Source organism: Tauraco erythrolophus, chromosome 2 (genome assembly GCF_009769465.1).
Source record: "Tauraco erythrolophus isolate bTauEry1 chromosome 2, bTauEry1.pri, whole genome shotgun sequence".
NCBI classification, from domain to species: domain Eukaryota; kingdom Metazoa; phylum Chordata; class Aves; order Musophagiformes; family Musophagidae; genus Tauraco; species Tauraco erythrolophus.
The window spans coordinates 74596665-74611369 of record NC_141466.1 but is presented as its reverse complement, the minus strand read 5'-3'; the positions used below and the strand labels follow the sequence as shown (position 1 = coordinate 74611369).

Sequence of the window (14705 nt, the reverse complement as noted above, 5' to 3'; positions counted from 1 at the left end):
CATCCCTCAATTTGTCAAGATCACCTTAAATTCTAATCCTCTCCTTCATAACCACAGACAGAATAAAATATAAAAATATTGCTTTTCCACTGATGTGGCCCACACCTAATGTCAATCTTGATGCATAATCCCTAGCTGTATCCTTCTGTACCTGAATTTGTGTCAGTCGTTTCTCTAGCGTGGCTTTGCTACCAACAGTGCTCTCTGATGATGCCAGTTTATCTTGAACCTCTTTCACCCATGACCACATACTCTGTAATGCCTCCTCCAAAGTGAGATGCTCTTGGAGTGCAAGCTGACATGTTCGTAGCTTTTCCTTGACAGTTTTGACCATATTTTGATAATTGGTGAGATGTTGAGAGGCCAGGCGTACTTCCCTCCCTGCACCATGTCCTTCTTCATTTAGAGCCTGTGCCATTTGGGAGAGCTTATCAAAAGATTCCCTGAAAGAAAATATTGAGACTGAAAATCAGTTTCAGAAAGCATATGATATTGTTGTAGCCACTATCAGAAGTTAAGAGGGTTGCTGACATAATCACCTACTCCACCAGTGATAGAGTTCATAGTTAGTTAACAGAAAAATTAACTGGGAGAGACTGAAAGGTAGTATAAGCAATGTGTATTGATTAATATCTTTACACGTGTATAGTGTCATTTCTTGCAGATTCTGGTGCTCAAAATGATCACACTGAAATCTTTGTGTTGCACTTTTGAATTAAAAGCTAACTTAATTTTCTTTTCGGCTATCAGACTTTCCAGTTCTACATGAACTGCTACCTTTTTATATCTGTCAACGCTTCTGAGAAGTTTACAGCCTTTAACACAAGGGAAGGCATGCTGGAAGGGTCAGGCCATTTGTCCAGGATTAGACACTGACTCAGGTTCAGTACAAGAGTCAGTAAAAGGGATTAAAACCCTGGGTTTATACAGCCTCAGTTAATCTCAATCTACTGGATCACCCTTCTGATACCCTGTGATTACAAGGAATTTACATCAGACCAAAATGTCTTGTATCATTCTCAAGGGGATAGGCAGAGGCTGGGTGTTTCCTTTTAGCACGCTATGAGGCTTGAACAACTGACTACTATTTCTGTTCTATCTTCACCAACCCACTAATAAAAAATAATTTTAAAAACCACTGTGTACTAAAAAAGGCAATTACTTCATCATTTATTGGCTGAGTCTGAATTCTAGAAAGATTTCACAGCCAATGTGGATGTTATTTGAGCTCTTTTACAAAGTTAGTTATATGGAAAAGTGCTAACCTGGATTCTGCTAACCTGTTGGATCTGAGTGTTGCAGTACAGAAAGAAAGATAATTTTAAAAAGGATATCATAATAAGTGTCATTTTTACTATTTCTTTTACAAGCAATATTTTAAGATTTATTTTTTTAAGATTATATTTTTCAGGTTTCACTTATTAATGAAGTAAGATAAGCCTTTCTTAATGAGAAACGTATCAACATCAAATTTTGGAGTTGTTTTCAAATTCCAATTTCCTTAAAACTGGATTGATTCAGCCTCTTTTCATTGAGTATGTTGCAACACCTTTCTCCTTCACAAATACACTTTACCCCAACAGTCTAGTTTCACTGTTGCTTTAACAAAGGAAAAATGAGAGTATTTTAGGAAATATATTTCACACTACCTTGAATTCAGTAACTCTTCCAGGAATTTTTCCACTCTCTGCACCTCCTTTTTCTTCTCAGGAATAAGCTGTTTGCTCTCTCCTAATGCTTCTGTGCTTATTCTTTCTTCCATGTCATGTATCCACAGGCCAAGTTTCTTGTGCTGATCTTCAAAGCTACAGAACAGATAAATACTGCCTTAAAAGTATTTCTGAGGTGGAGTAAAGTTGGTAAGAAGTTAACTCAGTTCTTTCAATATCCACAAGACTAGGAAAATAACGCTAGGTATCATTTTCATGCTTCAAGAATAAGAGTTGCACACAAAACATAATTCCGCAGTGACTACTAATCTAAAAATATTCAGCAACTCTCTAAAAATGTTCAGCAAAATCATGGGAACTACAGTCAGAAAAGAAGTCTTCAAAATTTAAAGTGACAGTGCTTCAGGTAGACCAAAAGAAAGCTTTTCCAAAATCTTGTAATGATTTAGTCTAAGATTAAAAAATGAGTAAAATGGGGTTTTACTCAGAATTGACACTTACAACGTATGAAGTGTGCTTTCAGTTTCTCCAATAGAATGTAACTGGAATCTCGGCTGTTCAGAACCCAGCAAAGCAAGTTCTGGCCCTAAGTTTGAAAACTTTTTCCTTACATGAAGGCACATCATCTCATCTTGCTGTTTTACTCATTACTGCTACAGTAACTTTCCTTTTAAACAGAAAACAGTTTTGAATCTAGCTATACCTAAAAATATCTGAATGCCCAAAATTCCAGCCCCAAGTAATAATTCAAGAGTGTTTCTTATTAGCTCCTTAGGAAATATGTCCATCTGGAATGCGACAGGACAGATGCACGCTGTATAAAAAGCTTACTATCTCCAGCCTCCAGAGCAGAAGTTGAAAACTCATCACACCTTTTCCTTCCAGGAAATTGCATTTAAATTACTGAGATCCCAACTGCTGATTTGAGATTGCATGAGCTACACAGATCTTCCACATATATGAAACTAACCTTCCCTTCTTTAACCAAATCAATACTCTCTTGCTTTGTTTTTAGCAGAGAACTTAATTTTCTCTTAAATGTTTCCAAAGAAAAAAGCAAACAGGACTAGAGTAACTGGAAATAATTTCAAATTGTGCCCTGTATTTCTGCAGTTGGACAATTTCATGCAGTCCGTCTGTGACTATTGGTATTACTCACCTTCCCAGGTATGAGGCACAAGCTTCCAGGGCCTTCTTATCATTCAGACACTGGCTGAGGAATTCCTGGAAGTTCTGGTTAGACTTCACTATTTGCTCCTGAATATGGCTCACAACTGGTTTGGGTAAGCAAGCATACAAACTTTCTCCTTCCTTGCAGGCAGCATCTAACTTGTTCTGTCCCTCACTAACAGAATCCAGCACATTCTGTGTAATGAAAGAATACAGTTTAAACATGCAAGATTTAATAATTAAAGATAAGCAATATTTCTATTAGAAATGGCCAGATTTCCCAAAGAGATGAGAGCCATGTTTAGCTATGGAAAAATTCTAAGCAGTTCAAATAAAATTTCAAATAAAGTTCAAATAAAATTTCATTAAATGGTGCTACAATTCACAGAGCTCAATTTTTCTCTTTGCTCCCAAGGCAGTCCTGTCTTTCTCTGGATAGTTTAATCATGTCCTGAAGATGTTACATGTTTCACAAATTAGGGCTGCTTCCAATAGGCATGTGCTATTTGTGTTCTGTCCCATCAAATATCTATACAGATAGCTTTGACATACCAGTGTTAATCGGAAAGACTGAATAAGCAATAGTGTAAGAAAAAGTAGGAAAAGGAAAATAAGAGAAATAAGGCAAAAAGGAAAAAATATTAAAAATCAGAAACAAGAATAGTTTAGTCACACATAAACCTTCCAGAAATTAAATTTTGATTTCTCAGAACAGTGAACACAGTTTCCACTTTATTCCCTCTACAGTATCTATTGCTGTCTTGAATAATTCTTACATTACTTTTTTTAAAGCAAAACCAATAAACATGATAGCATCAATAAATTATTTTAGAGATATAATTGGATATATACAGTTAAATTGCTAATTGTTATTTTTAAAATTTGTTCACTATACCTGCAAGTCTTGTAGCTTTGCCTCTATGGCTTTGCTGTCTCCAGACCTGTCAGATGATTCTTTTACTGCAGCTTTTACACCAGAAAACCATTCTTGGAATTCTTGCATAGAATCTTATTTAATAAAAAGTATAGAGAAGAGAATATTTTTTTTTAAAAGCAGCGTTATCCACAAAACCATACAGCTGTCTTCCACAATAATTTTATCTTTCAGGAACAGTGTGTTAAAGCTAACAAGATGAGTCTCATTGCCTTCAATGGGCTTGAGGAGTGGGATTAATTTCACAAAAAGTTAGATGTTTCCACTCTAAACATCCAAATTTGAACAACTGCACTAGGGTCCCCTTTATAGTCGATGGGAAAAGACAGGCATTTCCAGTCTATGTTATGTCCCAATTTAATAATAATAAATAATAATATCTAGATCAATATCTTAATATATAAGAATAAAAATCTCTACTTCTTTCCACTGACTATCCAGGGAGCCCAGGAAATACTTCAGATGGGGACTTTTACATTATAAACATCTCTATTTGGTTATATACGTCTCTTATAGCAAATACACAAAGTGTATGTATGCAACAAACGTAGACTACAAGTGAAGAAAGGTGGAGCTGAGCTTGACTTTCATGCACGTTACATGTTTAAAGAAGTCAAATTCTGTTTTTTGTAAAATGCTTTGGTTTATAGCAGTTATGAAATGCACATTTGGTAACAGGACTTTTTGAAAGGCTCCATATAAAAATAAAGTTGTAACTGCAAGTGACATCACTGGAACTCTGGCAGGCTCCAGAATGATTCATGGTTGTGGGCTAACGGTTCATATAAACAAGCCTGAAGACTCACAGAGGAAGTGTTTTTCCAAGGACTCTTGCATGCTGGCCTGTGTTCTGGAACAGAGCTGATTCACAGCCTCATACTTCTTTATTAATGAAGTGACAGTGCCACCAAGAGTTTCCAGCTCTGCAGAATGGTATTTGCGACACAGGCTGTTGAGGTTCTCACGGGTCGAGTCAATGCTGCTCTGCTGAAGCTGAAGGTCTTTTTGTGTCTCCTGAAAATGAAGTTACAACACAAATATAACATTTGTAAAGAAACAAAAGAGCCCTCTCTTTTTCTCAAGCATTCCTGCTCCTCCCATATGCTCCTTCCTCCTATTGCAAGTCCTAGACGCAATGAAGGGAGGAAGTACTGGATCATGTTTCCTGAATTTTCCTAGTGAGATGAATCCTTGAAACTAAAGAGTCACCACAGAAATGTGAAAAATGCTGTTTCTCATTATTTACTACTCTATTAAAAAATACACAGATTTCAAGGCATATTGAATAGCAATAGTTATTTTCAATAAAGTCTGAAGGTACACGTGACATGAAATATGACACTGGTATTTGGTGGGATTTCTGAATGAAAAGGAGTCTTCATCTGACTAGAGAGGAACATTTGTTTGAAAATTAAATTTGAATTGGCTAGTATATCAACATTAACATGTGCTCACAATGAAAAAATCTCCATATGGTTTCTCATGTTATGATGTGCATAATTGTATGCAATCAAGAGAGCAAAAGACAGACACAAAATAATTGCTATAATTGAGGACTAAGGAGGACTTATGAGGTAGAAGTTCATGTTAAAATTGAGTTCAGTCCAGGGTCTTTTACTGTGATGAATTATATATTCATAACTTACATTGCAAGGGAGTCAATGGACTTGTAAACATGCTGGAGTAATGACTGAAGAGTTCAATGTAACAAAACCAGTTCTTGTCACAAGACTGTATTATTTATTATAATTTTCTAAAAGGGTAATAGATCAGAAATTTTGTTCATTTGAGGAAGTTCTTAAAGAATATCCTTATATTACTTGCTAATATTCTAGCAGCTGTGCAGGAGATATATTTTTTATCAAATGAAAATTAAGTAAAATGCTTAGCAAAAACTCTGATAAAATACCTAAGATCACCACATGAGAAAAGACATATTCATTTTCTTCAGCACCGACCTTCACTTTATTTAGAGCTTCAGGATCCAGGTTATGTGCACAGTTTAACAGTGTCTCTTCCACTTTCATTAACCAGTCTGTCATCTGATCAATAAACTTCTGTAACTGCATTTTCTGAGTACTGAAATCTTTCAGTGTCTCTTTTGCTGTCTCTGACATTTCTTTGGCATGTTCCAACTTCTGCCTCAAATCTGATTCTATAAACTAAAAGCAAAATGTTATGAATTAAAGCTTTTAAATAAAACATTTGTTATGGTGAATGTTCATTGAAAAAATGCAAGGTAGGAAAGTGACACACAATTATCATTTTGCTCTCTTTACATCTGTAACTAAAGATACTTACATAAATAAAATGTCAGCCATTCAAGATTAAATCTTAGATATACAGTAATCCAAAGAAGGGATATTAATTTATAAAAAGTCAGACTGCAAACTGTTGGAAGTTACTATAAACTTATGAAAAATTAAACAGTTAATCTTTTTCCTTTACTAATTCGCCATGTATACGGAACATGATCTAAACACAACTAGCTTCATAAAAAATATCAATTCGTGAAACTTAAGAGCACTGAGGCTTAAAGTATCCCAGTGTAAAGCAGATTAAAATTGAAGACAGTACAAGAATAAATTAGAATATTACCCATTAATCTGGTCAAAGACAGCAATATGTGAAATTATAGTAGATGTTAGCTGTGCACATATTACTAATAAAAAGTGAATCAAATCAGTCATTATAGAGTAATTTTTATAAATGAGCAATTACTGAAAATTCTATTAAGGAATTGTTTATATTCTTAGGATATGAGCTGCTCATACTTTAGTTTACTTATTTATCATATGAATGTTGGCAAATCATGTTGGGATTTATGTTTAGTTTGTGAGGTTTTATTGTCAAATTTGTATTTATATATCAACTACAATTATTTTATTGTAGATATGATTTAAATTTTTTTATCATATTTATCATATTTAGTAGTTGGAAATAGGTGTGTGTTGGTTAGCAGTGATATTCTGAAAAAAAAAAATTGCTCTGAGTTTCGCTCTATAAGTGAACAGGTATTTATTATGAAACATATGATTAAACCTGAATTTTCTGAAGATCTCACGTAAAGAAAACAATTTGGGGGAACACAAGTACTTCCATATAATTTGCACATCTTTATACTATAGGGTTCTTGGCCCATATCTGAATAGTAATTTAGCCTTATGTGTGTGGTCATAGCAAAATGTAGACAAGGCTTGAGTGTTATATTAAGTTCTGTTAAAATATGATAAATGGTTTTGAAACAAATATATATTGAAATACTGCCCTGCCTGTGGAAATCACAGAAATCAGATTCTCTTTTAAAACTACTGACATTGGAAGTGAATAATCTCACATACCAATTTTGATTTGAAATCAAACATCTAAAATAGTCATAATTGGTTTTGCATCTGCCCTAGAACATAAAAAGTAAGGATCTAGCCAAAATGTTTTGCAATGGCATGTAGATAGGACAAGGGGCAATGGATTTAAACAGAAAGAGGCAGGATTTAGATTAGATCTAAGGAAGAAATTCTTCACTCTGAGGGTGGTGAAGCACTGGAACAGGGTGCCCAGAGAACTTGTGGATGCCCCATGCCTGGAAGTGTTCAAGGCCAGGTTGGATGAGGCTTTAAGCAACCGGATCTAGTGGAAAGTGCCCCTGCCCGTGGCAGAGGGGTTGGAACCAGATGATCTTTAAGGTTTCTCCAACCCAAACCATTCTATGATTCTATGGACAATAAAAGTTCAACAGCTCACCTTCAGTGCTCATATTTTACCTCTCAATTGTAAAAACTAGTTCAAGGCACTAATTCCAGTCCACTAAAGAATATTTTTGGTTTGATAAAGCAAATGAACATATTTTACTGCATTACAATTCTTTCCAAGAGACAAGCTGTGTATGATCACACATGATGGGGCTTAATGTTGTGCAATGTAGAGAGTATCATGTCTCATATCTGATCAGCTACTTACAAACTATTTACTCTATTTCCATTTAGTAAAAAATACTTTTGCAGCTCTAATGTTCAATTACTTTATGGCATTTTTTTCAGAAAAAATAATTGAAGTTAACTAAAGAAATATGAACAAAGAATAGTTATGATACATATAAATAATGCTGAATCTGTCACCTTGAAAGAAAAAGGCAGTATAAGAGAGACAGAAATCTCACGAGTTTCTTCTTAGTCATTTGAGCACAGTCTATGATTACCAATATCTTTATTTTACCTGGAGATCTGCAGGAGGCTCTTGACTATGGGTCAGTTCTTTGAGTTCTGAAAGCTTGGAACTCAGCTGCTCCAACTTCAATTCTTTATCCTTGACTTCAGACTGCAAAAGAGATGTGGTCAAAGTTTCTTACCAAACTACAAGATTTTACGCTTTCAGAAAGATACTCCATCAATTGCAAAAATGAAAGAAAATGCAAATAGAGCTTAACAACCAGAGGGAAAACACTGTTGTTCTATTAGTTTTATTCTCTGAAAATCTCCCATCTCTTTTCCTTTATTATACGCAGTTCAGAGATTTTTTTCCCCTCCATTAAAATAACCACACACATTTTAGCATTTAAAATGCACTAACAGCTTTAGTTTCTTAAAACTGGCTGAATAAAGATGGGAATGTCATTGTTTATTCGACTGGAAAAATCTACTGTGGTTGTTAGGTTCCACTTAATGGCATGCAGAGTATAATACATGTGCTTTCTGGTTTTTATTACAGGGAAGTGAGCTCTCAGAAAAAAATTAGACACAGAAATAAATTTTAACCTCAAAAGGGAATTAAAAAATCCTGCTATATATGCACTGACATATCTGGACCTTATATTTATTGTAGTCATATAGATCCAAGTTATAAATAAATACTCTACTTATTAAAAAATAATAGAAAAGTGAAAGACAAAATTGTAATTTGTATAATTGTACTTCCTGAAGTATTAGGTCAGTAATTCACGTGTGTATCCTATAACCCAAACCTTCTTTTCTAAGCAATTTAAACAGATCATTCTAACTAGAAGAGTGGACAGTGGATTTCAGCATTAAATTGCTGCACTGCACTTAACATCTGCTCTTAACGGTAGAAGTTCAGATGGCCCCAGAAGAATCCTCAGGGGGTATTTTGTGCTAGGAAGGATATAATAATAGGTGATTGATCAAGAAAGGAACCATTGCTATGGAGCATAGAAAAGGTACACTGATTATTTCTGTCCATGCTTATCTATTTCTGATTGCTGAAATGGCAGGACCCTTTGTCAGTGAACCGTCTTTCCTCTTGCGTTTGCAAAAGAAAGTGCAAAAAACAGTATTATGGACTATGCATTTTGTGACTGCAAATGTATGCACAGTGTTCATGTCTTCTGCTACTCTAGCCCTCCTGTGAATCAGGTAGTACCTGTAGTTTGCGTACTGGCTGCTCCTACTCCAAATCAGTTTCAACAGGGATGAATTTAGGTAGTCTCATTGCTATACTAATCAGAAAGATATTAGATAAAGCTTGTCCTGAGCAGAATACTGATTTAGCACCATTTCATACTCTAGTGTACTACTTGCATTTCTTCATTGTGCCATCTTCTTAAGGATATAATTTATTTCAAATGAAGTAGAATATAGTTCAATTTACAGTTTATCTGCTGCACATTTTAAGACAATAGAAGCAGAATTCATCCTGAATACTGGCTAGATTTCTAAAACAGTTTAACACTATCTGGAAAAGAAATGCATCATCTTACTGAAATTGTTAGAACCTGACAGGAAAATTTTCTCTCCAGTCTAGCATATCTTTTTTAGTGTCTGAAGAATCTACCTTCTTAGATAAGATTTTAGAAACTACTCATTTTTTGCTTAACTTCAGCTGAAGTTGTCTAAAATTTCCATCAGTTTCAACTGGAACAGAGTTCAGTCCAATACCACATTTTTTGAAATTTTTTGTGCTTGTAAGAACACATTGTCATGTACCACTGGAGCCAAAATAACCACGGAGCTTAGATTTAGTAAAGATGTGCCATTCTTGTTTCTGTCAGAAACAAACAGGTTTAAAAAAGGACTGGAATGCTATCAGTTAGCCATTGGGTTAGTGGAGTGCTTGAACAGGAGACATGATGGTCTACAACAGCATAGCCTTATCTGTGTGCCTGGTATCACCTGAGATTTTGGTCTAGAACATTTTTATCACTGATTTATGAGTAAGCACCTGGAAGTCTTTCAGGAGGACCTCCATTCTCTTACTGTTACTCAAGTTGCTAAGACCTTCATTCAGTTGAGAAATGCACTTATTGCACCATCCATCCATTTCATCTCCAGTTTTCAGGATGTCATCCCATAGAGATACGCTTACACTCAGCCAGTTGATGTTGTCTTCAATTCTTTCAGACACCTTTTAGAGGAGGAGAATGTATCAATACCATTCACAAATCAATTTTAGATTTTTTTATTTTGCAGCCATTTGTAAGACAAGTGCATCAGAAAACATCAGTAGGCCTAGGTGAAATAATTTAGGTCTAAATTCTGAATTCTATTTTCAATTTAGCTACCCAGATCATAAAATGAATAAAAATTGTATGTAACTGTTTATAAAAATTTGTACATATTTTACTGGGAAAGAGTTTTATGTTCAAATAAACTGTATCTTTAAAAACAGCTACATTTATCCTTCTTATGTAATGTAGGAATTTGCTAATAAATGGGTATAAATATGAAAATTGTAAAATATTAGCTTTCATATTACATTTCTTTGCTATAATGTTGTCTTTCTCAATATATTCATATCTTTTATGGTGTAGCGTAATACAATTTACTGCCTAATTTATTAAGTCCAATTTACTTAAAAAAGTAATACTGGCATACATTAAGTGAGAATCCAATCCAAATTTATACTCAAAAGTGTGCACTGAGCAAATTTGTACTAGTAACATTCAAACATTGTTATGACATCATTTTAAATCTATCAAATGGGTGTCACAACTTTGTGCGTACAGTGGATGCCAAATCCCTAAGACTTACTCTTTGAGATATACTTCAAACTTACTAACAATTGCACTCTAAAATCCTAAGAAAATACTAATACTGTAACCTTAGCCCAACCAAAAAACTGTATCTGGCACATAAACATCAGACTCTTACATCTAGCCATTTGTCCACCGTACAGTTCATATCTGTTTTTACCGCAGTGGAGTCGCAGTTATGCACTCTTTTCAGTTCTGCTAACAAATGTTTTCCTTTATTGGTGAAAGTATCCAGGTCTTTTTGTTTATCACTCAGATCATTCTTGGCAGCTTCATGCTGTGGACAAAAATATTTGCTTGTTTAATGAAGCCTTGAAGAAAGAAAGAAAAATTCTCCAGGCATCCAACCCCAGCCCTGTGGTATATGTTAAGCATTTGATAACTCTCATTCAAAATACCATCTCATATTTAACTATGCCACAAAAAAAAGAGCAACTGACATGGTTTTCTCATGAGCATAATCAAATAGTACGATTATTCTTATAAATAAAGCACACAAGTGGGAATAATAAATTCTGAAAGTTCCCCACTTGGTAACCAGTTATATTTGGGACTCAAGACAAATCTTTTTTTTAATTATTCTTTTAATTTTTCAGACTCTACCTGTCTAAATTGAGTAATAAGAAGATATCATTGACTAACTAGTATCTAAAATCAACTCTGGAATTACAGCAAGGTAAATAGAGGGTGTTGCAAACAAAATTTAGAATTGTAAAACCCTTCACTCCCAGATACTCTGGAAAATAAAAGTACAAATGTGCTCAGAAAGGAGTTAGACAAAATCTTCAAGTTACAATGTTTGCAATTCGAGGCATAGTGAAATCTTTAAAACACTGTCGCTGAAGAGATGACAAAATACTGAGAAAGGATCACAGTAAGCACCTCATACTTTTTTTTTTTTCTTTTTAACGAGTACTACAGATCATTATTAGACATAAGCTACTAATCTGGATGCAGTATGGCCATGTGGCCATGCCTACTTTATTATGGTAGGAGATATGAAAAACAGTTATTGCACTCTAAGTCCTTCAGGTCTAGATGTGACAACTGTTGTAGCAGGGATTTCTCCACAGCCTGTGGCTCACATTAAGGAGAGGAATCATATGCAAGTTACATGCATTTCTTTGTTAAACTGGTGAGCTCTGCTCCAGCTTTCAGTTGTAGTTGAAATGTCGATTAAAAAAAGGCCATAAATATGCACAGTTTAGAAAGAGGTTTATGCAGGTCTGACTGAAGATTTTTTAAAGGAGACCTCAATAGGATTCAAATGAAATTACCCTCTGAATGAAAGGAAATAATTTAACTCAGAACTGTTCTTCCTGACAGGCTGATGGATAGCAGAATTTAGAATTTTAGAAATATGATCCAGTGAAATGAATGGAATGCAGGGATCCATATTCCTTATCTCTGCTCAACAGCCAGTGTCAACATTGTACCCTATGGAATAAGTCATCTTAGAGAAAGAGACAGACATAAGAATTGCACACACCAGAAATGTGTGCAATTCATTTCTTTGTTGACTTTTATCCATTCAAAAAACATCCAATATGGAAAAAGTATGTTGACTGGAATATCCTCTCATATTACAATAGGAATATGTTCTCAAGGTATTTTATATAAAGAGCAGATAAGTTATGCTTTCCGTATAAATGAACGTTTTGCATTTCTAGGTGTTAAAATTATAAATAGTAGCAATCAAACACACATTAATGGATCTCACCAAAATACTGAAAGGACTATGTTCTTTCCTCATCAGAATCAGTACAATTTAAACCATGAATGTCAGTGTGACAAAATTTGACAGTAAGCTCAAGGAACTTTAAACACAGTTCAAGGGCACCTTTCAAACAGAAAAAATCCATCTAAATCCAAGATCATTTAAATCCCTCAAATGAAAATATATGTAATTACCTTTGATAAAGTTCGCCTGACATCTTCATGATCCTTCCAAATCGATTTGATCACAGAAGCACTGTCAGCACTGTCTATGGCTTTCATTACTGTTGCCTTCAATCTCTGATATTCCTTCATTAGATCAATAAGAATGCATGACTGCTCCTTTCTGTAATGTGAAAAGGCTGTGTTATCACATTTGCTGCTGTGTTTCTGAAGGAAAGAGAACATGATGTAGCAATTCACCATGGGAAAATCAGGATGCAGTGCTAAACGTGTTTTGGGCTGCTAAGGAAATATTAACATTTAGATTTTACAAATTGCTATGGGTCCATACATCACAAAACATCTCACTGAAGTGACAGTACATGAATCACCATTTCATATATATCAGGTATCAAAGAAACTGACTTGAGCAAAAGAAAGACTGAAACTTGAATTGAAGCTTCTCACTTTCTAAGTTTAACATCTTACAGACTGGAAACCACATGATAATGATGCCGGCACTCACAGCTCGTTTTGTTGGTTTGTTTTGTTTTTTTTTTTTTAACATGGAGTATTTTTGGGGGTAAAAAGAAGCAGAAGGAGACTAAAGCAAGGGAAGATAAGTCTGAATATTTTGTCCTCCAATTGTCAGCTGCACAGTTTTGGGTCTAAAACATTACATTCAACTTACCTGTCATTCTACTGAGAACAGAATAACCTGCTGCTAAGAAATGCCTAATATTTCTTTCCACCTCCTTCTCCAGAAAAGCCTATTTCTGCTCAGGCAATGGACAGAAGAAAAAAACCTATTCAATCAATTCCTGGTGTTTATACAGAAGAGAGAGAAAGAAGATTAACATTTTGGGTATCCTGAGTTGTAGAACAGTGTTTGTCAATTAAAGGAATTTGGGAAGCTTGACATTGCCAAGAAAGAGAGGCAATCGCTTTAGGAGCTGGCTCTTCTCTGAATGCTCCAAAGAGCTCTCCAGAATAATTAGGTTCAGGAGGGTCTAAAATTACATCTATACGAGGGAGAAATCAGTTCAAAGAAATTAAAATTAAATTAATAATTTAAACAAAAAATAACATTATTTTATGTTAGGAAGGAATCACAACGTACCTGAGTATCTTTCAGGTTTAGGTATAAGATAGCAACAGCTACCCCAGTATTTGAACACTGGACAACTTTTTTACCCTCAATAATGCACCTGCAAAGCAGGGACATTTATTTTACATTTTCTTCACTACCAGGCTAGTGCTGTCTAGCTTCTGACACATGTATGTGAAATTACTTTGTTTATTATTAAAGATTTCTAGAGGTAAGAAAAATGAGTTGCAGCAACATGCAACATGAAATACAAATTAGCAGCTGAAGAAAAAGGAGTGATGGACATTTTTAAACAAAGCTACCCATTCCTCCCGCTTAGTTCAGATTTATACATCTCTTGAAAATGTGCTAGAAAACCAGACTGAATCCAGCTAGAAAAAAACACCAGAAATGCAATTCATGTAGCTGTGCATATCTTCAAGAAGGAAATAATGCACAGATCTTCTTAAGGGCAGCATGTTTACAAATATCTGTATGGCGTCAATCAAGAAAATAGAATCACAGTACAGTATATAAACCAAATTAAAAAAATAAAATTCAGCACAAATAAATTTTTTTTTAATCATCGTTCCCGTACACCAACCCACCAGTTACATGGGGATGACCAAATTGCCTATGCCTATTGAACAGGCTTAGGACTGTTTTGCTTCTGCACTTAGACAAAATTTAAGTACATTGAGGATGATGCACTACTGAGTGAATCTACCACTTCATTTTACCGTGTAAATTTAAAAAAGAACATTTGAAGAAGTTTTCTTTAAAGATGATGAAGAGGCAGCTAAGACAAAGAAAAGAGTAAGATGAAACTTTCTTTAGTTTCTTTAGTTCCTTTCTTTATCAACTTTCATTGATACACAAAACCGTCTTATATCACTGATTATACACTAATGATTGTAACGATATATTATAGTCCCTTGGTCAAACAGAAAGGCTTAGATCTAAGAATGATTGAGGACCTCTGAA

At 34.7% G+C, this 14705-nt stretch overlaps 1 protein-coding gene across 1 annotated transcript in view; it reads right to left on the bottom strand.

Annotated features, from left to right (window-relative positions):
* The window catches only part of SYNE1 (spectrin repeat containing nuclear envelope protein 1), a 199047-nt gene that overhangs the window by 112124 nt on the left and 72218 nt on the right, over window positions 1-14705 (bottom strand). Inside the window, exons 36-46 of the mRNA XM_086625933.1 lie at window positions 13755-13842; window positions 12668-12862; window positions 10875-11033; window positions 9946-10128; window positions 7987-8088; window positions 5733-5936; window positions 4581-4788; window positions 3736-3848; window positions 2830-3035; window positions 1650-1805; window positions 152-443 (exon numbers count right to left, since the gene is read on the bottom strand). Coding sequence (XP_086482059.1) covers window positions 152-443; window positions 1650-1805; window positions 2830-3035; window positions 3736-3848; window positions 4581-4788; window positions 5733-5936; window positions 7987-8088; window positions 9946-10128; window positions 10875-11033; window positions 12668-12862; window positions 13755-13842 — 1906 coding nt within the window. The remainder of the gene's footprint in view (window positions 1-151; window positions 444-1649; window positions 1806-2829; window positions 3036-3735; window positions 3849-4580; window positions 4789-5732; window positions 5937-7986; window positions 8089-9945; window positions 10129-10874; window positions 11034-12667; window positions 12863-13754; window positions 13843-14705) is intronic.